This window comes from Python bivittatus, unplaced genomic scaffold, assembly GCF_059951505.1.
Source record: "Python bivittatus isolate LINGU-HERP-01145 unplaced genomic scaffold, Pbiv_v1 ctg000590_np1212, whole genome shotgun sequence".
In the NCBI taxonomy this organism is placed as follows: Eukaryota; Metazoa; Chordata; class Lepidosauria; order Squamata; family Pythonidae; genus Python; species Python bivittatus.
Genome location: NW_028277086.1, coordinates 7,390,891 through 7,412,394, shown reverse-complemented (window position 1 = coordinate 7,412,394; position 21,504 = coordinate 7,390,891). Strand labels below are relative to the sequence as shown.

Sequence of the window (21,504 nt, the reverse complement as noted above, 5' to 3'; positions counted from 1 at the left end):
CTATTGAACTCACTGGGATCATTCATACTTCAACAAACCAGCTCTCCTCCCTTTGTTGAGAAATCCCCTGATCTCTGTGTAAAGTAGCTGTTTTTCTCTCAATATTTTTCTGTGACCTTGATCCCTTCTTCATGGGCTGAATGCCTTCCCTCCTGAATCCAGTCTACTACTCTGCTCTTGGATCTCAAAACCACAATCCTCCCCCAGCTAAAATCACTGGGTGATTCCCTTGTTGATGAAAGGGAATCCCTCATCCTCCATGCTGGCTGGCCATGCAAACAGATCCTTTGCACCCCAAAACTGTTTCTCCTGGCTTGTTAGCTACACAGAGTGGGAGTCCAAGTGGCAAAGGGCTGCAGGAAACAAAAGTCAGTTGCTTTCTCTCTTTCTCTTTATTCGCAACTATTTCTTTCTCCTTTAAAGCCTTGTCTCTTATTCCCTTATTGCTTATGATTCTCTGTTATGCATTAATGATTCCCTTTCTTTTTCCTCTCTTTTATCGCCAGAGACTTCAAGCTAAACTTCTGCTCCTGTGTATCTATATCAATGTCTAAGATTTGCACCCATAACTCTACAGTTTTGTATATCATTTCTAATTCATCTAAGTTTTGTTTCTTTCCTTTGGACTCTGGAACTCCCTCATTCTCCAAGATGTCTCCAATTCTGACAGGTTTATCTCTTTCCCAACTCCAATGCAACTTTCTGGGTTACAGAGGTCTTTGGCTTAATGACTTGCAGATATGGGCTACATTTTTTACCTCAAGTACTCTGAAATACTGCTTTGTTCTGATATTCAGAGTGTTCCACTACCTTACTCAATGGCATAGCAGAAGGCAGCATATTAAAAACTTCATAAATGCTTTCCTGTATTTGAAAAAGATGAATGTATACAGGCGTAAGTTTGGAAAACCCAACCTAAGATTTAAAGCAGATTGCAGGTCATTCAATGTTAATGGTGTCCTTATTGTAACTTCTTGTGCAGGCTGGTATGTTCTGATCATTCTGAACGGTATAATTCCAGTGGTTATGGTCTTCCTAATGCCCTATCTACCTGAAAGTCCTAGATACCTATTGATTCAAAAGGGAGATGAAGAGACAGCAAGGACAGGTAAAATTATTCTAAAGCATACTGAACAGAATTAAGACCTGCAAGGTAGATTTCAAACATAGTGGGTCAACTTGGAGGACAAAGAGAAATGAGGCCCTTTCTCAGCAGCTGTTTGGAGATTGTTGGTGTTTCAGTACTGTTGATCACATAAGGCCATCCTTCCGATTAGTGTCAGTGTCAATATGACAGTAAGCAATTTGCTTTAGATAAACAATGTGCATTCATATATGTTTACAAAGAAATTGGATCTCTTACATTAAGATGGAATGCATGTGGATAGTAAAAAGGATTACAGAAGAGAAAGAAGAGGACATGTAAAGACAACTCCAGATTTTTGCCCTGGCTAGACTTTCCCATCTTTTTTCACCATATCATGCAAAGTGGTCAGTACTTTTACTTTCCTAAACTCTTGAGTTTTGTAAGTGTGAGCGTGTTTTAAGTTAGTGAAACATGTGGATCTAAACTGATGAAATGGCTATTGTTCTTGCCAAAGGAATTTGGGGAACTGTGATTTGATGGCAATGGAAGACAGAAAAGGGATGTTTCTGCTTAGGACAGGAAGTTCTGGGCACATCATGGTATTCCTATGTAACACCACTGGTTTGGGAGCTGTGCCCAGTAGGTTTATGAATGCAATTCAAGATGCTGGTTATCACTTATAAAGCCCTACATGGCACAGGGCTAGGATATTTGAGGGATCACCTGCATCCTTTGGTTTCTGCCCACCCCATTAGATCCCACCGGGTGTCATGCTCCAGGTCCCTTCTATGAAACAAAGCTATCTTATGGGATCTAAGAGGTGTTCTTTGTCATGGCGTCTGTCTTGTGGGGCAGCCTCCCCCCAGAAGTTTAGATGGTCCCAACCCTGTTTGCCTTTTAGAAGGCTTAAAAACCTGCACTTTCTTCAGGCCTTAAGTCTAGGATGTTAAGGGAATCCAGTTTGTGTTTGCTTGGTTATGGCGTTTAAGCTCTTCTTCATGTTTTTCAATTGTTTTTATGTATGGCTTTATGCTTGTTCATCGCCCAGAGTTGATTGCAAGATGGGCAGCTAAAAAAATGTACATGATAAGTAAGTAAGTAAATAAATAAATAAATAAATAAATCTGCAATGTGATTGGAGGAAAAAATTTTTTTTTTAAATGCCAAACTCCTCCTTTTGTGCAGGAAGAGAGACCCGCGTCACAATGAATTTGTCATTTAATGCCTTGAAAATAGAGATAAAAGAAATAAAGATATGAGTGTAGCACAGGATAGAAGTACATGCAGTCACAACAATTCTGTGTAATGCACCTAACACTCTTGAGGCCAATTCCAAGGGTTTGCGGAATCAAAACGCAGGACCCAGGTGCAAAATAATCCAGGCTTCACTGCAGTGTTTATTAGACAGTGCGTGCTGGAGGGGACCCAGCGAGGGTTAGTGGGAGACATTCCCCTACAGGCAGAATGGATGCTCTGTTATTTATACACTTCTACAAGAAGGGGAAGAGAAAAAGAATGCATACACATATATACTGTATTCATGCGATGATGCAGGCATACATTAGCAAGCAATAGATCTCAAGTTACTTTCTGCCCCTCTTCTTATCTACTACCTTCAAGGAAAACAATAGTGTCACAGAGAAGAAGAAACAAATTAGTTCAAGGTGCCAAATGTCAGGAAGAACGCATCCTCCTTCAAGACAGATGCCTTGATGTATGGGGATGTTTGTGACAAGGCTTTGAGATAAGGCTTTTTACAACCAGCCTGGTTCCCACCAGCTGCACATTTCTTTATATTTCAATTTTATTAAGGCGATCCCATTCATCTGAGTCCTCTATAATCCTAATGTAGGCAATGGATCTGGTCATTTCATGTTCCTCCATTCTCTCCTTAAAAATGATAGCTGAATGATCTCTCTTATTTTATTTGAAAAAAATGGTATTAAAAATGTATAGGTTTCTTCTCATGCTGATGAATGAGGCCTAGGACATCTCTCTTCAAACTTGGTCTTGAGGACAAAGAAGGGGGTGGGACCTGAAAGACATTCTCTTTTTCTTCCTTCCCGTTCAGACTTTGCCTCTTTTTTCATTCAGTCTTGAAGGAGCTAAAGGAGTCTGGAGATGTGGAAGAAGAAATGGAAGACCTTCAACAGGAGGACCTCTCGGAGAGGGAAGAAAAGAAGTTAAATCTAATTCAGTTGGTCCAGATCCCAAAACTCTGGTGGCAGTTGTTCAGTGCAATTGTCATAATGGCAGGTTCACAGCTTGTTGGCTTTCATGCGGTAAGTAAGACATATATGAAGACATAGGCTTCTGGGAAGTGCAAGATACAGTATCTCCATACACTTACTTTCCTTAGCCTGAGGAAAGGATTTTTCAGGGCCAGGAACAATGTAGGAAGTAAAGAGGATGACCTTGACAGAGAGAGATCCATTACTGAAGCAACAAAAAAAGAAACATTGCTTAAGTCTAAACGATGGAGGATTATGAATGTTCCTCTGTCTCTGCATATTTGCTCTTGTGATTTTGGGGAAATTGATACAATCGAACATGTCCTTTTCTGTTTTTATATCAGGATCTTTGCAAGGATATCATAATCCCCCTTCTATTAAATGAGCCTGGGAGAACAGACAATGTTTATACCCACTTTTTACTTTCAACCTCGGATCGTGGAGCTACCTACATGGTAGCCAAGTTGATTGTGGCAGCAGTGAAAACAAAGCAGTAGTTAACATCAAACATAACCTGACAATCTTTTCTCTTTTTTTGTTTTAACAGTTTGATTTTGACCGCTTGTATTGCTGATCTTAGATGGTAAATAGACAAGACACATGCAGTTTTAAATTTTAGGGGGCTCAGGAGGATAGTTGGACATTTGTTTGGGGGATAGGTTTCTCATAGGTGCCACTGACCTTTTCAAGATACCATATAATACTTTAGATTTGCTGGTTATTAGAGAATTGTTAGCCATTCACCCATTTTTTTTCCATATCTGTCCGTCCATCCATCCATCCATCCATCCATCCATCCATCCATCCATCCATCCATCCATCCTTACTCTATTTTCCAAATGCCTTTCAATGTACATTAATATCGTAATTATTTCTTCTTCTTCTTCTTCTTCTTCTTCTTCTTCTTCTTCTTCTTCTTCTTCTTCTTCTTCTTCCTCTTCATCTTCCTCTTCCTCCTCCTCCTCCTCCTCCTCCTCCTCCTCCTCCTCCTCCTCCTCCTCCTCCTCCTCCTCTTCTTCTTCCTCTTCTTCTTCTTCTTCTTCTTCTTCTTCTTCTTCTTCTTCTTCTTCTTCTTCTTCTTCTTCTTCTTCTTCTTCTTCTTCTTCTTCTTCTTCTGGAAGAATAATGATGATGATGATGCAAAAAGAAACATACAAACCAACCAACCACAAGACTGTAAGGTATACCAGTATAGGCCCTTTGGCTTTCAAGAACTGCACAGATTTATATTCCAAATACTGTACTAAGAAATATCCAACAAGAAAGTTAATTTATTTGTCTTAGAAGATAAACAGTCAACCCGATTCTTTACCAACCCTTGACTGAAGGATCCTTGATTTAAGTCCCCAAGAGAGGAATTTGTATATGGGTCAATTAAACACAGATGCCATTCATATGAACAGCTCTTTCAAACTACAACGTATTTAGTCTAACTTAATAAAGCAATGATTGCATTTTATAAGCCTGTCAGCCTAATTTCAGATTTTATTTGCAAGCATTCACTTTAGTCTTTGGTGAACTTGTTTTATCCCTTCCCAGCAGTGTGGGGAGAAGAAAAGAAATAAAAGATGGCATCAAAGGAAAGGGAGGAGGGAAGGAAGAATTATGGACATCAGTGTGAGATTTCTCTGTTTATAGTCCGTTTTTGGAAGCCAGAATTGTGAATATGTTTCCAGTCCACGTTTCATTACAAATATGTGTAAATTCACCAGATTAGACCTAGATGCAGCAGGAGATAAGAGTTATGTTTAAAACAGCATAAGGTGAATGAGTGGTGGTGGATTTATTTTTTTTTTAATGTGCATGAACCGTGGTGCATTTATAGTACATTGCACTGACCAGTGTTTCTCAGCCTTAGCAACTTTAAGATGTCTGGACTTCCACTACCAGCATGCTGGCTGGAGAATTCTGGGAGTTGAGGTCCAGGCATCCTAAAGTTGCCAAGGTTGAGAAACACTGGCATAGACACATAACCATTCCAGGAAGTGCAATAATAGAAGCCTACGCGATTCTAAGTTTATTCTAGCATTTTGATTTATTTACAGTAGAACTATCACTTATTTCATTAATGTAATTCTGGTTCCTCTCTTCATGGATTCTTTTTCTGGGGAAGGTCAAAAAATATTCTGCCTGGCAGCTTCTCTTCAGAATCCACTGGATGCAAAATGCTCAAATTTGCTCCCAATTTTGCTGCCACAATTCGATAGGAAACTGTGTGTGAATACCACATGTATGTATTACATAATTGGAGAAGATGTGGACTGTGGACAGAAAGAAATAGCACATTAACCCTGACTTCCTCTAGTGGTTTCCAGATGTATTGGATTTTTAGCAGCACAGCTAAGGCTTATCAGAATTAAAGCCCAACATATCAGGAGGGCATGGGGTTGGAGAAAGCTGCATGACTTCCTAATTTTGCAAAGGAAAAGAACCAAACGAAGAATGTTTGATCTTGTAAAGGAACACTTGGAGGTAACATATGTTAATTTTTTATTTTTCAAAAGAAGGGAAAAACAGCTGAGGAATCTTTGATCACAACGACTGTTGATTGTACAGCAGCTTTCCTGTCTTCATTTTCAGATTTGTTTCTCACACATGGAAACACATAGATCTAGGGCAGGTGATTTTTCAACACAATCTGAGACATATTTGGGCAGGAGAGAAAAATCAGTGCACAGATAGTCTCATGAGTTTTTCTCATCCCCCCATCCCCCAACCCAATGATATCAAGCCCATTTGGGTTGAGAAATAAAAACAACATATTTATAGCATTTTAAATTTACTTTACTTTGAGAAACAATCCCATTTGTGAAACACAGATAGGATAAAACAAGTGAAACTTAATGTTCTGGGCCTGAGGTCTAACAAAAACATAGACAACAGCAGTACAGTCTAGTTTTTTTTTTTTTTAAAGAAGGAATCTCCTGACAGCAAGAGAATTGAGCTAGTCAGAAAAATGGTCTAAAAGTCAAACAAGAGAGAAGAGTAGTTATAGTTCCAAAAGGTAAAGCAAGTGAGGAAGAATCGAACACCAGGTAACACGTGGTTAGTCAAGCATTCCAGTTTCAGAGAACAAGAATTTTTGGATACACTGTCTGAAGACCTATAAATGTGCTTCCAGCATTGATTTGTTTTCAACCACGGAAGTTTATACACAAGGCTTTGAACAGGAGATATTAAAAAAAGTTGAGGATTCACTGATCCATATGATATAGTCATGCGAACATTTGATATCTTTTTGAGATAGTGTATTAAGAGAAAATCCTTAAGTGTTAAAGATGTTAATATGATGTTGAACGATGTGCCTAAGCTTTGGAATCTGACTGTTTATCAGGAATTATGATTGCATTGAACATGGAGGATGGCTAAAAGAATCATATTGAGATATTGGAAATGCGATATTGTTCCCGATATTAGGGAATGGTTGTCAGAAATGTGTGATCTATCTGTTTTGGAAAAGGCAATATTTTCTACTAACCAAAAGATGCAGCCATGTGTGTTACTATGGCAGAGATATTGTAGCATTTTACAATAGTATTTTGTATTGATTAGGTTATAGTAGAGTATTGATTAGTAAACCAGTGATTATTGATAAGTATAGAATATAAGATATTTTTCCTTTCTTTTTCTTTTTCTTTCTTAGTTTGGGGTTGTCTCTTTTTTAATTTGTTGTTGACTTGGTTTCTATTAATTTGGGGGAGGGGGTCTGTAAGAGCCGTTTCCTCCCCTCTTCTGAGGAATTGTTCTGGGAAGATGTCATGACACAGTCGCCAAATTAGGGGGAATGGATCTAAACACCTTCTTCTACCTGATGCCTTCCAAATGGGTAGCCTGTTAGTCCTAGAAATCCCTGAAGGGATAGCTGGGAGTTATGGTACAGAACATCTGGAGAATACTAGGATGGGGGAGGCTGATTTCAGACAAACAGTATTCTCTAGGAAATAAACATATTCAAAAGGCAGCTGATTCTCACAATTCAATGAAGTTGTTTATCACTTTCTCAAAATATCTCTATCAGAAGTAGACAAGCTATAGCATTGCAGATGTTTCTGAACTACCATTCCTGGTATCCCTCACCATAGGCTCTGCTTCTTTGGCAGGCTAGGAGTTATAGTTCAGAAACATCTGGAATACTATCAATTTTCTACCACTGCTTTAGAGCCCCAGTAGCTTCTTCCATTCACCTAAAAGTTTTTAATTGCTCTCATGTTTGCTTTCAGGTATATCATTATAGTTATAAAATCTTCTTGGGAACACAAATGGGGTACAACAGCATGAAGTATTTGAGTGCCGCCGTAGGCATTATTATCTGCTTGTCATCTTTGTTAGGGGTAAGTTTTTGTCTCCTCCATTCCTCTTAACTTCTAACTCAAGTGTGGATAGTCCGTAGCCCCTGGGTTGCATATGGACCCCAAACAATATTGTCCCACCTTCTGAGGTTGTTCTGCTGGCATTCAGTGGCAGGCTATCAAAATGTCCTGCTTCCTCTCTGCATAATAGGAGTGTTCCACCCACCCAAGTAATATTTTTAAAAATTCTCCAAAAATGTTGATGCCAACATATTCTACACTTTAATTTTTAATTTTTAATATGTAAGAAAGGAAAATGATGGAATACAAGGACAGCAATCAAGCTGATTCCATGTAAGTTAATTTATATTAACATTTTGATTTGGAATACAGTCCATGACGAATTATTCAAAAACCACGAGTAGCCCTCAACTAAAAAAAGAAAGAGCATTCTTGATATTTAAGGTCTGTTTCAAGACTGTCAAGTGCAAATTTTAACTAGCTCTACAGAAAGCCCTTGCCTTCAAGCCAATACTGCAGAAAATAATAATTCCCGATGTTTATTTATCCAAAGCATTCATAAGAATTACTTTTTGTAATTTAATGTAGCCTTGTGGCCATTTGATGTCCACCCAAATCCCAGCATGCACGTGACACTTCAGTAGATACGTTATCTGCAGGAAGATTTTTCCTACATGAAAGAGATTTATATTGATCTCTTATTTTACATCCCCCTTAAGTTCTGCTATGCTGCCTCATTGTGGTGGTGGTGGTGGTGGTGGGTATTCCTGGGAGATGTGAGTGAAGAACATGAAGATTTATTTACTCCAACAGTAAATACTCCCAGAAGAGTAATCCAAGGCTATCCAAGCCTATCTGTCTAGCAAAAGCAAGTAGGCAGTATATCAGGCAGCAGTGATATAGCATGAAGCTGTAGGTAGATGATTATTTTAGTCACAATTCCAAAGCATCATATCATACTACATGGGAGAAGACAGTTGCAACACACACACACACAGACACACACACACCAAGAAAACCATATTGATAGACAAAATAAGCGTTTGACGATATGGTGCCAGAGGATTGACTCCTCAGATAGGATGGCATCAACACATTTCTGAGGAATAAATGAGGTGTTTATGATGTGGCTAGATGAAAGCTCTTGGGACATCTAGTTCCTAAATGATGTTGAAATTTAGGAAAAAAAGATCCCAAACAACAAAGACCGAATTATGGTGGAAACGTGGAATGTAAGAAGCATGAACATAGTGGAAGATGAAAGAATCAACTGTATATTGACATTGTAGGCATCAGCAGATTGAGATTGACTGGAATCAGATCATTTCAGTCAGAAGATCATACCATTTACTAATCAGGACATGAAAAACAAAGAAGGAACAGTGTTGTTTTCATAGTCAGGAAGGACATAGCAAGAACAGTACTTGGCTCCAGTGCAATCAATCTCTGAATAATATTAATTAGAATTTGCAGACAGCCTTTTAATATGACAGTTATATAAATTTATGCTCTAACCATTCATACAGAAGAAGAGGTGGGTGATGAGTTTTATGGTCAGGTTCAATTTGAAATTGACTGAACATGCAAGCAAAGTGTGCTGCTTCTAGTTGGAGTGTGGAATACTGAAGTCAGAAATAGTAAGGAGGAAAACATAGGTGGATTGTATGGCTTAGGAAATAGAAATGAAGTGGGAGAATGACTGATTGGTTTCTGCCAATCCATTGATTTCTTTATTGCCAACACTCAAACAACTAAAATGATGCCTATATATATATGGACCAGATGCAGTACACAGAAATCAAATTGATGACATTATTTGCAAAAGGATGTCGAAGAGCTCCATTATAACAGCAAAGATGTGCCCAGAGGTTGATTCTGGAACAGATTACAAACTGCTCAGTGTACAATTTCCAAGAAAAATTAAAGCAGAAAAACAAAGCCAACCACTTTGCGCAATATGATCTTGAATATATACCCACCATTTTCAAGGCGAAATACAGAATCACCTTGAAGTCATTAATGTCACTGATAGAGAACCAGAGGAATCGTGGAATGAAATTAAGGAAGTTGTTAAAGACGAAAGTGAAAAGAGATTGCCAAAGACCAAAAAAGAGAAGAAAACAAACTGGATGTCAGAAGAGACAGTACAAAACCACCAAGAAGAAAAGAGAAGCCAAAACCAAGAAAGAATAAGTTCCCAGAAAGGAACTTAACAAAGAATTCCAGAGATGTGTTAGAAGAGACAGGAAGCAGCATTACAACGACATCTGAAAAGATATTGAAGATGGAGACACACATCTTCCAAGTGACTCAGAAGGAGGCATGAAGTGGCATGCTAAAAGGACATCAGTCAACAAATAGCAACTGACTCAAAGAAGATCAAGCAAGGATGGAAGGAATATACTGACATTTCATACAGTAAGTTACTAACATCCAAGATAGCTTTGAAGATCTTTCCTTCTGAGAGTGTACAAGAACCTCTAGTACCAGAAGATGCAGTTAGATCAACAATCCAGTTGTTACTAAGTTGGAAGGCTACAGGAATTGATGTCATATTTATAGAAATAAGGCAAATGGAGCAGAAGAATCAGTAATGGTTCTAACCAAAGTATGCCAGCAAATCTGGAGAACAACACAGTGGTCAACAGACTGGAAAAAGTCAGTATACATAACAAGACCAAAAAAAGGAGACTTAACTTAAAGTGTGCAAACTTTCATACAATACCCTTAATTTCAGTTGGTAGCAAAATAATGCTTAGGATCATCCAATGCAGATTAAAGCCTATATGGAAAGGGAGATGCCAGTAGTTCAAGCTGGTTTTTGAAAAGAGACATTTTTACTGATGCACATGGGATAATTGAGAAAGCCAAAGATTACCAAAAAGAAGTCAACATGTGTTTCATTGTTTAAAGAAAGGCATTTGATTGTACCAATAGAAGCGAATATGCGTAGCTCAGGATTGAACTGTGGAGTCCTTGGGGTTCTCTGAGCTTGGTCGTTTTCTTGCAAACATTTCATTACCCAGCTAGGTAACATCTTCAGTGTTAGAAGGACTCTGGATTTGATTGTGTCTGCCATGCCAATCTGTGGAATGTCCTTAGGAAAATGGGAATCCCAGAACATCTCACTGTCCTCATGAGAAACTTATATACAGGACAGGAAGCCACAGTCTGGACAGAATACAGTGAAACACACTGGCTCCAGGTTGGCAAAAGAGTGTGACAAGGCTGCATCCTCTTCCCTTATTTATTCAACCTATATGTGGAATATATACAGTATTAAGGAAAGCTGGATTGGGAGAAGATGAGCATGGTTTTAAAAACTGGAAGGAGAAATATCAATAAACTGGACTATACTGACGATGCTAGTCTGATAGCTGAAAATGCAAATGATCTGCAAGGTCTAGTTATGAAAGTAAAGGGGCACAGTGGAAAATAGGACTAAGGTTAAATATAAGGAAGAAAAAAACTAATGACAACTGGTAAAGCAACCAGCCTTAGAATTGACAATGAAGATATTGAAGTGAAGATCAGAATCATGCAAACCATGGTGTGACTCTCTATGGAACTGAAAGTTAGACTTTGAGGAACAGGATAGAAAGACTATTGATGCTTTTGAACTTTGATGTTGGAGAAGACTCCTAAGAATGCTACGGATGCCAAGAAAGCAAATAAATGGATCATTGAACTAATCAATTCCTTTTTGCAAATAACCAGACAAATGCATATTCTTCTCATCTTCTGGGGTCTTCTTAAAATCATCTGGCTACGATGACCTAAAGCCCTGAGCCCCACAGCCTTCTCTAACCTTGTGACCACCATTTTGAAATGCTCTTCTAACAGAGATTTGCACTGTTTTAAGGTGTATTTATTTATTTAATTTATCTGGGTGACCAACTCATGGTGTGACTATGGAGAGCTAACATGCAGTTAAAAACTACAGCAAACACCAGGATGAAAACTAAAAATGCTTCATGCCCAAGGTCACTTGTAATATCTGGCCCACCTAACATCTGGGCCTAATGCTTGAGGGAGAGCCAGGTCTTCAGTTATCATGAAAGGCTGGCAGGATCAGGACCACCTAGATCTTGGGGTATAAACTGCTCCACAGGATAAGCAACAGAGAAGCCACACTTTCTGAGTCTCATCAGATGATGTAAGGGATTCAGAGCATGCCCATCATGGCAGATCTTGTAGGACAGGCAGAAATAATTGGAGACAGTTCACAAATAACCCCAATCTGTGCCATAAAGAGCTCTGTAGATGAGAATCAGCACCGTGAATTGCATCCAGAAGCAATGGGAGTCAGAGGGAGCAAGTGTAGTTCGCAAAGTAATGATGTTACATGGGCATACTCAGGTGTGCCCATAATTACTGTGCTGCTGTATTCTGGAAAACTGCAACTTCAGAGTGGTCTTCAAGGGCAATCCCATGTAGAGCTTATTGAGATATTCCAAGCAGGAAATGACCAAGTTTAACTGACCATGAGCAGGGCCTTCCAATCCAGGAGTAGGTGCAATTGGTGTACAAGGTAGACTTACATAAGCATCCTCCTGATCACAGCTGCTACTTGCTCTTTGGAACCCTATCCTATAATGTGCTGTTGTGTCAACCTATTTCTCTTTCACACTTCCTGACCTTTAATATTTTCCAGATATATCTTGTTGACCATGTGGGCCGAAAGATTCTTCTTCTAATTGGTCTTGCAATTTGTACTGCAAGCAGCATTTTGATGGTCATAATGCTTGAAATATTGGAATATAAGGTAAAGCATCAAAGATGGACAAAAGAGCTAAGAATTATTCAAACTGACTCAAACTCCAGAGTCACACTTGGCTGTAAAAAATTCAGGACAGAGATTTCTGAAAATGTCTGAACTTTTGACTAATGGATTTTGGAGAAAGATGTTAGAGAGAAAGCTGCTTTAGAATCCAAAATTGCTATGGAGGCTTCATTTTCAAGGCCCTTTAAAATTCTCAATTTATGTTATGACTTTATCAACCTGCAGCCTCTTCACTACTCAAGTTTTTTTTTTTTTAAAGTCTCATATGTATTGTAGGTCTCTCATGAGGTCTTCCTATGGGTTTAATGGAAATCTGATAAGGCAGGAAAGAAACAGACTCCTGGAGAGTGTCCAGCTAAGGACTGTGCTGACACACTTTCTTGGCCATCTTGTAAATGAATATGTGCAAAGCCACCCTCTTCCACCCCTGAGAATTTCATAGATTTTCTTTTTTTTTTTCCCCTGTGAAACACTTTTGAAGGAATTTATTGTATAGTCAATTAAATTTTAAAAGTGTCTTTTTTAAAAAGGCAGCAGTACATAATTTAATGTTCTGGATTTTGAATAATGACATCTAGGGCATGGGGAAGCAGGAACGTAAGCTTTTCCCCAAGAAATGTGCTTGGTTGCATCATACAGATCTTGGAGATGATTTCACATTCAGATTTTTTTCAGTCAAAAAAACAAAAGATCCTTTCCAATAAACTCTATAACTTCATAGACACTGAGCTCAAATTTGACTAATATTTTTTTCCCACAGATTGCCACTCTGGTGCTGTCTTATTTAAATTTCATTTTATACATCGTATTCCTATCTGGACACACCATAGGCCCAAGTAAGTGAATGAAATGAAAGTCATGAAAGGAGGTGGGGGGGGAGGACCCTGGTCAATGGAAAATTCCATTCAGTGACTTGCATCCTTTGTCTCTACCAAGATATAATTCCAAAAATAATTTCACTGGAGTTGTTCCTTCAGTCAACACGAGCATCAGCTTTTGCAATTTCAGGATTCGTGCACTGGTTCATGAATTTTGTCGTATTAATGTTATATGATAAAATGCAGGTGAGTGAGTCTGAAGATAGGCTTGGTGGAAATGGCATAGTTTATTAAGCAGGGAAAGAGCAGCCGTCCCCCCACCCCAATTATCTTCCTGACCTCCAAGTCATACAGTATGTACAGAACTGTATCGTTAGAATCCATGTGTTCGAAATGCGGTTGGTGTGCCCCCTTTTGAACAGCATCACAAGTTTACTTTTTTTGAAAATCTGTCATTTTCTATTGGGAAACTTTGCAATTCATATGTACCAAGCCTTCAGATAAGTTGGTGCATCTAAAATGGGAAAAACAAAGGAAGGGCCTTAAAAAAAACCCTAAAATCTTTTTAAAAAAACAACATAATCCCATATACTGTCATGAACAGGGAGCCATTAAAAAAAAAAAATCTTGTTTTGCAGAAAGATTATCTGTCTAGAGCTAGAGGTATTCACAGGGAGGTCATACAATTTTGCAAGATGACAGACGAAGCATAGCAATCCAAGTCCTACTCCCCCTTTTATGTGCATTGACTTTGCACACGTGTACAAGTGGGGTGGGCTTGGATTGCAATGCAGAACTCACCAACATGCCAAAAAAAAAAAAAAAAAGTCAAGATGGAATCCATGATGTGTGATTGAAGTTCAACATCTTCTGTATAGGTGTCAACTTTATGCACATGTAGAAAGTGGAGGGCTTTGATCATGCACTCGTGGCTGCTATCTTGACTATACATAGGGTGTTAATACACCCTCTGGCTTCTCCTCCCAGAACAACTGTAGTTACTGTTTCAGTTTTTCTTGATAAATCAGCTTATGTTATGAATGGGGACTAGGGGGCTAGAGAAGGAACTGCGTTTATTTAAAAAGCAGTCGGTGGTAGACTGGGTGAAAACAGTTTAATTACTTTAATGATGAAAAATGCAGAGAGAGTAATCATACTGACAGTTTTGATTTAATGTAGCTCTTGCTTTGGCCCCAACACACTTTCCACTCTGCTCAGTCCTCTGGTTACAGTTCAGCCTTCAGCCTTCCACCCAAAGGCCGATGTGGCCCTTGGTTCAAAAAAGAAAGATTGTGCCACTGTCTCAAAGCAAGTGATATTATATCAGCTTCTAAAATGCTATTAAGGTTTTGCATTGGTGAAACCTAGTATAAATGGAAACAGCCTCCATGTAGCTTTTTGGAGGAGCAGAGGGTGGGGATGTGACCCAAAAGGGTATATGTGTGATAAAAAAATAGACTTCTATATGGACACTGTTTCTCTCCTTCCTTCCCCACAAACAATTCCTTTTACATCTTCAGAGGGAACTTGGATCATACTCCTTACTCCTCTCCTGTCCATTCTGTGTAGCCACCTTTGTTTACGTCTACAAAGTTATCCCAGAGACCAAAAACCAGTCTTTTAAAGATATCAAAAACTTCATGGCGATGCAGACAAACAGGAGGATCCATGCCAAGATGGATGAGGCAAATGAAAGCTCAGGAGATACCCTCTGAACTCATTCTGTACTCTTGTATTTATTTATGTATTCACTTTGAAATTAGAATTAAAAACAGTCTGTGTTTTTCCTCAACTGTCTAGTTTGATTGACCTAAGGAGTATTTCTGCTAATTCAGAATCAACAACATAGCTGACATTCAGACCAATATTTTACCAAAGTACGTCCTCCAATTCCCCCAGAATTGGCTTCCCTTGCAAAGGCGGCTTTAGTTTTTCTCTCTCATTCTCAGGGAACTGTTAGGTTTTCAGATTTTAGAGGGAGGGTTTTTGAGCTGTCTTAATTGTTCTGAAATGGCTGGGCGGGGGTGGGGGGAGTGGGGGCAGTATTGTTATTTCTTCCCTCAGCCTACAGCCTCCCTGACTACTCATACTTCCAATGTCAGAAAAGCTTCAACAGAGACATGTTCTCCACAGGTCTTCTGTTGGGATTTAACTGAAGCTCAGGACATTAGGGAAACTGCAGATTGTTAGCAAAATAAACAGTGAAAGACAGGACATTCACTTAACCCCCTTCAGCCACCTTATAAGCAAAATAATTTTAAGAATTCCACTCCCACTAGAATCATTTCACATTTTTCTCCTTTTTTGGGGGGGGGGGGGACTGAGACATTTTCCTTCCCCCTTCCCATCAAACTGAAATTCTAGAAGACATTTTAGGGAGAGCAATACATCAAAATATTCCACCCCCATTGGTGTAAGATAAAACATCCCAAGAAAGCAAGAAATTTACATCTGGTTAGATCCCCTTTTCCAAGCCTAGATAGATATCTGTCAATAGTGTTTGTTTGTACTAAAATGAAATTCAAGGATGCGGATGTAAAAAACTCCTGCATTGGATATCAGACTATCCAAGTTCAGTCTTTGGTATCCACAGACAGAGTTAGAAAAACCTTCATCTGGCACTTTGATTGGATAGTACTGTTGAACATGGAGCATGAATGTTGCTCAGTGTAGGTAATATTGAACTGGATCAAACAATGGTGTCAGAGTCTGCACACTCATTCCCAAAGTTCAGTAAATCTTCTGGAGTCCAATTAGTTCCATTAAAGATTTCTTTATTAAGAGAAAATGTACAGCATCTATAGGTTGTTAAGTCTAAGCATTGCTTAGCAAAACCTCTCCTTTTAAGCCCCTTTCTCCCCCCTTCTACTTTCTTTTCCCGCTTGAAATTCTTTACGCCTTTCTCCTGGTCTCACGGTTGCTTGACCTTGTTGGCGCCTCTGCAGAGATAACAGCAGCACCTGGCTTGGCATCTTCCTCCCCTCTTCTCCTTACTTCTATGGCAGGAAAAAGCAAGCAGGCCCCTAATTAACACTTTAACCATTTAATTGTCAAATATGCATTTCTGGTCTAAATTAAATGAAACTAAGATTTGTAGCTTGTGTAGATCCTGACAAATGGTCTGAATCAACATATGGCAATTTCCTGGACGTGCCATCAGTATAATGAGAAAATAAGGCAAATTGAAATCGATAAAGTCAGCTGCCTCTCACCCTAGCATTTTAAAGGGTTTATTTTAGTTTGTTTCTATCCACTGTTCCCTCTTTCTTTCTTTTTCCCTTTCCTTTCCTGTAAACCATTACCAAACTGGACATGGTGGACAGGTCTATCAGTTATTACATCAAGGTACCCAGTCCACCACTAAGTTCCCATTCGCCCCTCTGTGGCTTCCTCTTCTTGAAAGCACTTTTCATCTCTTATCTGCTGTACTTTCTTTCCCCCCAAGGAATTCCATCTGAATCATGTTCCAGAAGTTTATTTATTAATTGAATATATATATACCACTGCCCATAAACTTGGTAGATGTGTGGATGGTGGAATATAGACATCTGACAATGTACATTAGAAACAAAAGGCAAAAAGAAAGGAAACAAAACAAAGCAATGATAAGTACAAGAATAAATCATTGGCAACATTTTATCTTCCACATGTCCTCTGCAACAAGTCAGAAAGCCTGTGAAAAGCCAATAACGTGTGGATTGCACTGATTTCCAATGGAAGGCTGTTGCATAGTGCAGAACTCTCCACTGAATACAGGGTTCTGCACTATGAATAACAGAAAGCAAGGACATTAAAACATCTTGGAAACCTGCACCACAGCAGGAAATAATAATTGACATCTTTGTTCCTGAAATCTCCTTATTCTCACCAAGCATCAGTTTAATCATCTTCTTCTTCTTCTTCTTCTTCTTCTTCTTCTTCTTCTTCTTCTTCTTCTTCTTCTTCTTCTTCTTCTTCTTCTTCTTCTTCTTCTTCTTCTTCTTCTTCTTCTTCTTCTTCTTCTCCTCCTCCTCCTCCTCCTCCTCCTCATCATCATCATCATCATCATCATCATCATCATCATCATCATCATCATCATCATCATCATCCATGCAGCGATGCTGACAGACTCTACTTACCAAGGAGCATTGGTGGGCATGGAATGTTACGAGTACACCAGACAGAAGAAGAAAAAAGGGCATTGGAAGAATATCTGAAGGGCAGTGAAGAAGATGCACTGAAACTAGTACACCATGAAGGCTTACTGAATACCGAAGAGACCAAACTGGCCTGCAAGAAAGACCAAATGAAGAAGAGAAAAGAGACATGACAAGGCAAAGTATTACATGGTCAGTACACAAAAAAACTAGCAGGCAAAGCAGATAACAACAAGACCTGGCAATGGCTTAAGAGCAGGAAAGTTGAAGAAAGGGACAGAGAGGCTAATCCTTGCTGCACAAGACCAAGCCTTAAGAACAAATGCATATAAAGCCAGAATTGAGAAGACAGCAACAGACAGCAACCACCGCCTCTGCAAAGAAGCTGGAGAAACAGTGGACCACCTAGTTAGCTGCTGCAAGAAGCTCGCATAGACTGACTACAAACAACAGCATGACAAAGTAGTAACAGAGGAATATTTGCAAAAAATAGCACTTTTGTGGGACCACGAAACAGACAAAGTAATAGAAAATGAAGAAGCAAAGGTGCTCTGGAACTTAGAATTCAAACTGACAAGCACCTGCCACACAACACCCCAGACTTAACAATTGCTAATAAGAAAGACAAAAAAGGCTGGATAGTGGACACTGCAATGCCTGGAGACTGCAGAATAGGCAAGAGAGGACTGGAGAAAATCACAAAATATAAAGGCCTGCAGACAGAAGTAGAACTGTTCCCTGGAATTTTAAACTTCATTATTAGCATTTTAAAAAGGTGTTGTTAGCATTTTTTAACATAGCAATCTAGCATGTTTTTCTATCTTTAGCAAAAGCATGTTTTTTCCTTCTGGGCCAAGGCCATTTCTTTTGGTATATTTGAGAACTTGCCTTTTCAGCAACTAAACGATAGAGAGCGTGTTCTGAAAGCCCTTGAACACACTTGCAAGTTTTAAACATACAAACCCAGCAGGGAAAGGGAGTGACATAACCCATACATTTGCCACTTCTGGAATGTTATCTGGAATCAATGTTTTCTATTGTTCAATTCTCATATGTTATCAATGTCTTTTATGATTTGATTACTTGCTTTCTGGCATATCACATATACTTAGTGTATGTATCATTTGTTTCTGTACCCTATAAATAGGCTTGAACACCCCCTTGCCCCCCGCTTAATAAACGCTTTTCGCTTTGCCTGAATTATTGGATGGTTCATATTTTCAGGTAAGCTAAGAAGCCACCTTTCCAAAGGTAAAATGGTTTTCTCTCCCAGATTCAGGGAAAAGGTCTTCAGCTCCATGCCACTTGGGGTGCCTGAGTTTTAAAGGCAACAGAACAACTCTGGGAAATGAAAGCAAAGATAATGCCAATAGTTATAGGCGGCTTAGGTGCAATCCCAAAACATCTGGAGCACCACTTGAAGACCATTGGCATTGACAAAATCACCATCAGTCCATTGCAAAAGACAGCTTTACTTGGAACAGCTCACATCCTGTGACAATAACTTTAACACCATCAAACAACAACTGCCTATCCCAGGTCCTTGGGAAGGACTTGATAGGCAGGTAAAAATGCCAAATCCAGTCTAACCATCTGGCTGGCTGTGTGACCATAACAACAATAACAATACTGTTCAAATCTCCCTTCACTATTCCTTTCAGGACCAGCCCTTTCATTAGCTGCAATAAAGTGGAACAATGGCAAATTGAGGCCAAGATATCATCCCCTTTCCTCCTGTTCTGTGTCTGTAGCACAACACTTTCAAGTTAGCTTCCCATCTTGACTTAGCTGAACTGCTCTGAGAAGATTCTCAGAGTCACATTGGTGAAGGGACTGTGGTGCCTCTCTACACAAGCCATCACCATAGACATTTTGCAATCTGCCAGGATGTCCTCAGAATGACCTTTATAGAATAGTCAACTAGCTACCCAAAAGGAGATGAAGTGGCAGTGCTACTGACCCAAAGGAAAGGGTGCATTGGAAGCGGAGGGAGGATGACAAGTTCTCCTCTATCCTGAGGTGGTGGGGCATCTTCCCACCTCATATATAAGTTCTCCTTGGTCCCCAAGTTTCATTTTATCATGAGTGTTTGATGGCCAATTCCATGAGATTCCTCTGTGGGATGATTCCTATTATTTTATTAATGGGCTTGGGTTAAAATTATTCCACTATTTTTCAGTGACTAAAATATTCATTAAAATAAATTGCGTGAATTGCCATTGCTATTCTTCAAGCTCTGGAACCCCAGAGAAATTTGCAAGCTTCCTAGTGTCTCCAGAAGTTCACATTCTACAAATATCTAGCTGTTTTTTTATGCATATATTGATTCTAATACAATCAAAAGTTGTTTGATTATGCCTGGATTGGGCTAGCCTAATTTTATGTGATCTTTGTCCTGACTCAGAAGATCTTTGTAAACCTCAGACCTCTAATAAGATCTACCTTTGTCTTTCTAAATAATCAGCTGCTTAGGTGAAGAAAAGAGGTTGTCAGGAAGAGAAAGAGGATGAGAGAGAGAAAAAAGGTCTATAAAAAGAGAGACCACTCTCACATCACCTCAATAATTTGTGGGTTTGGGTTCACCCATCCATTCCCTCTCCACTATTGGCCTTCAGTTACAAAAGGTGGGCCATCAGGACATCAACTGATGCTCAGAGAATAATGTCCCACCCTGATGATGTTGATCTACTGAATACCTTTCAAAACTGCCAAAAGACATTTTTCTGTACTACTGAGACCATAACAACTTGGTTAGCAATGCTGTTTTAACTCTTGTTAACCACAAGGAGCATAAACACCCCATGCCTTTGAAAACAGTGGGAAATTGCCCATACCTCAGAGGAAATCACACCTATCACTTGGTGAAAAATCTCTGGAAAAGTATGGTTGGGAAGAATTTGTTTACTTCAACCAACATGTTCTCAGATCATGTACCTATTTTTATCAATGAAATATTGGGAGATGTGGAAACCAACATTTTGATAGCACTTGCAAACATTTATGGTCTTTCAAAAGCAAATGTAACAAAAACCATGGGAGATATGTTAAAAATATTAAGCTCCTCTTTTGACATGACAGAAATAAAGCTTGATGCAAAATAGGCCTAATAAAGACCAGCTAGTGAGTTTATGCACAACAGGGTGGGCTTTCATTCTCTGTCCCCCTAATTCCTACCTCATTTCCTTCACCACTAGTACTTAACATATTCAATTGTTTTGAAACTATCACCCTAAATGATTTTCTTGACAAAGATTATTTCCACTTCCAACTGTCAACAGCTTCTCTTGGAACTTCTAACTTCCTTCACCTGATTGGCTCCTGATGTGCTGTTAGAATTTCTATGTATTGTTTCAAAAGAAAATCATACCACTTGGATTAATTCTATTTATCCTCCCGCACCAATAGGAGAAGCTATAGTAAGTCTGTGTGTTCTCTGCTTATTCATGTCATGAGAGATTGAGTCCTTATCTGTAGACAGGTTCTGTAGCTTCCCAATTCTATGGCAGTTTAGATCACTTTGATGGATTCCTTCAGCTTCTGCTCTTCAAGAAATTCCAGGGATAGTAAATTATCAAATTCCCACCCATGGTCACCAATAGTCAAGGGATCATGAAAGTCCCTCCAGTGTTTCAATTATCATAAAATGTTGCAGTGTCCTCTCACACATGCATGTGTGCATGAGTAGGGGTGTGTAGATAGATGTGGGTTCAAAATAAGATTTACGGGAAATTTGTGCAGGCAAATAATCCTCCCAAATCTGTTGGGCATGCCAGCTTGGTTATATTTTATCGTTCTCCAGAGTCAATATATTTCTGAATGTATGATTCAAAGGATTGTTCTTTCCTAGAATTATCTATTTCATTGCTTTTGACCTCATCCTGAAATCATGTACGTACATTCTTAAGAAAGATAGTAAAATAAATACTAGGTTTCAAGTTTGTTCTCATTCTCTCACAGGTGATCTTGAGTTATTCCACAACAATGCACACAAACGTGGCTGAATCCAAGAAAAGTGTGCACTTAACAACCAAAGAAGTCAGGGAATCGGAAGCCGTGGAGGAACCCTCAAAAACTGTGAGTTTGGACAATGGCTTGCCAAAACTTACCATAAGATGACAATCAAAGCTGATATCATTGTT

General features: G+C 39.1%; 1 protein-coding gene across 1 annotated transcript in view; it reads left to right on the top strand.

Moving 5' to 3' along the window:
* The first annotated feature begins 11,809 nt into the window (after positions 1 to 11,809).
* Positions 11,810 to 21,504, top strand: part of LOC112541123 (solute carrier family 2, facilitated glucose transporter member 5-like) — a 35,207-nt gene continuing 25,512 nt past the window's right edge. Inside the window, exons 1-3 of the mRNA XM_088149266.1 lie at positions 11,810 to 11,960; positions 14,799 to 14,914; positions 21,323 to 21,439. Coding sequence (XP_088005392.1) covers positions 11,810 to 11,960; positions 14,799 to 14,914; positions 21,323 to 21,439 — 384 coding nt within the window. The remainder of the gene's footprint in view (positions 11,961 to 14,798; positions 14,915 to 21,322; positions 21,440 to 21,504) is intronic.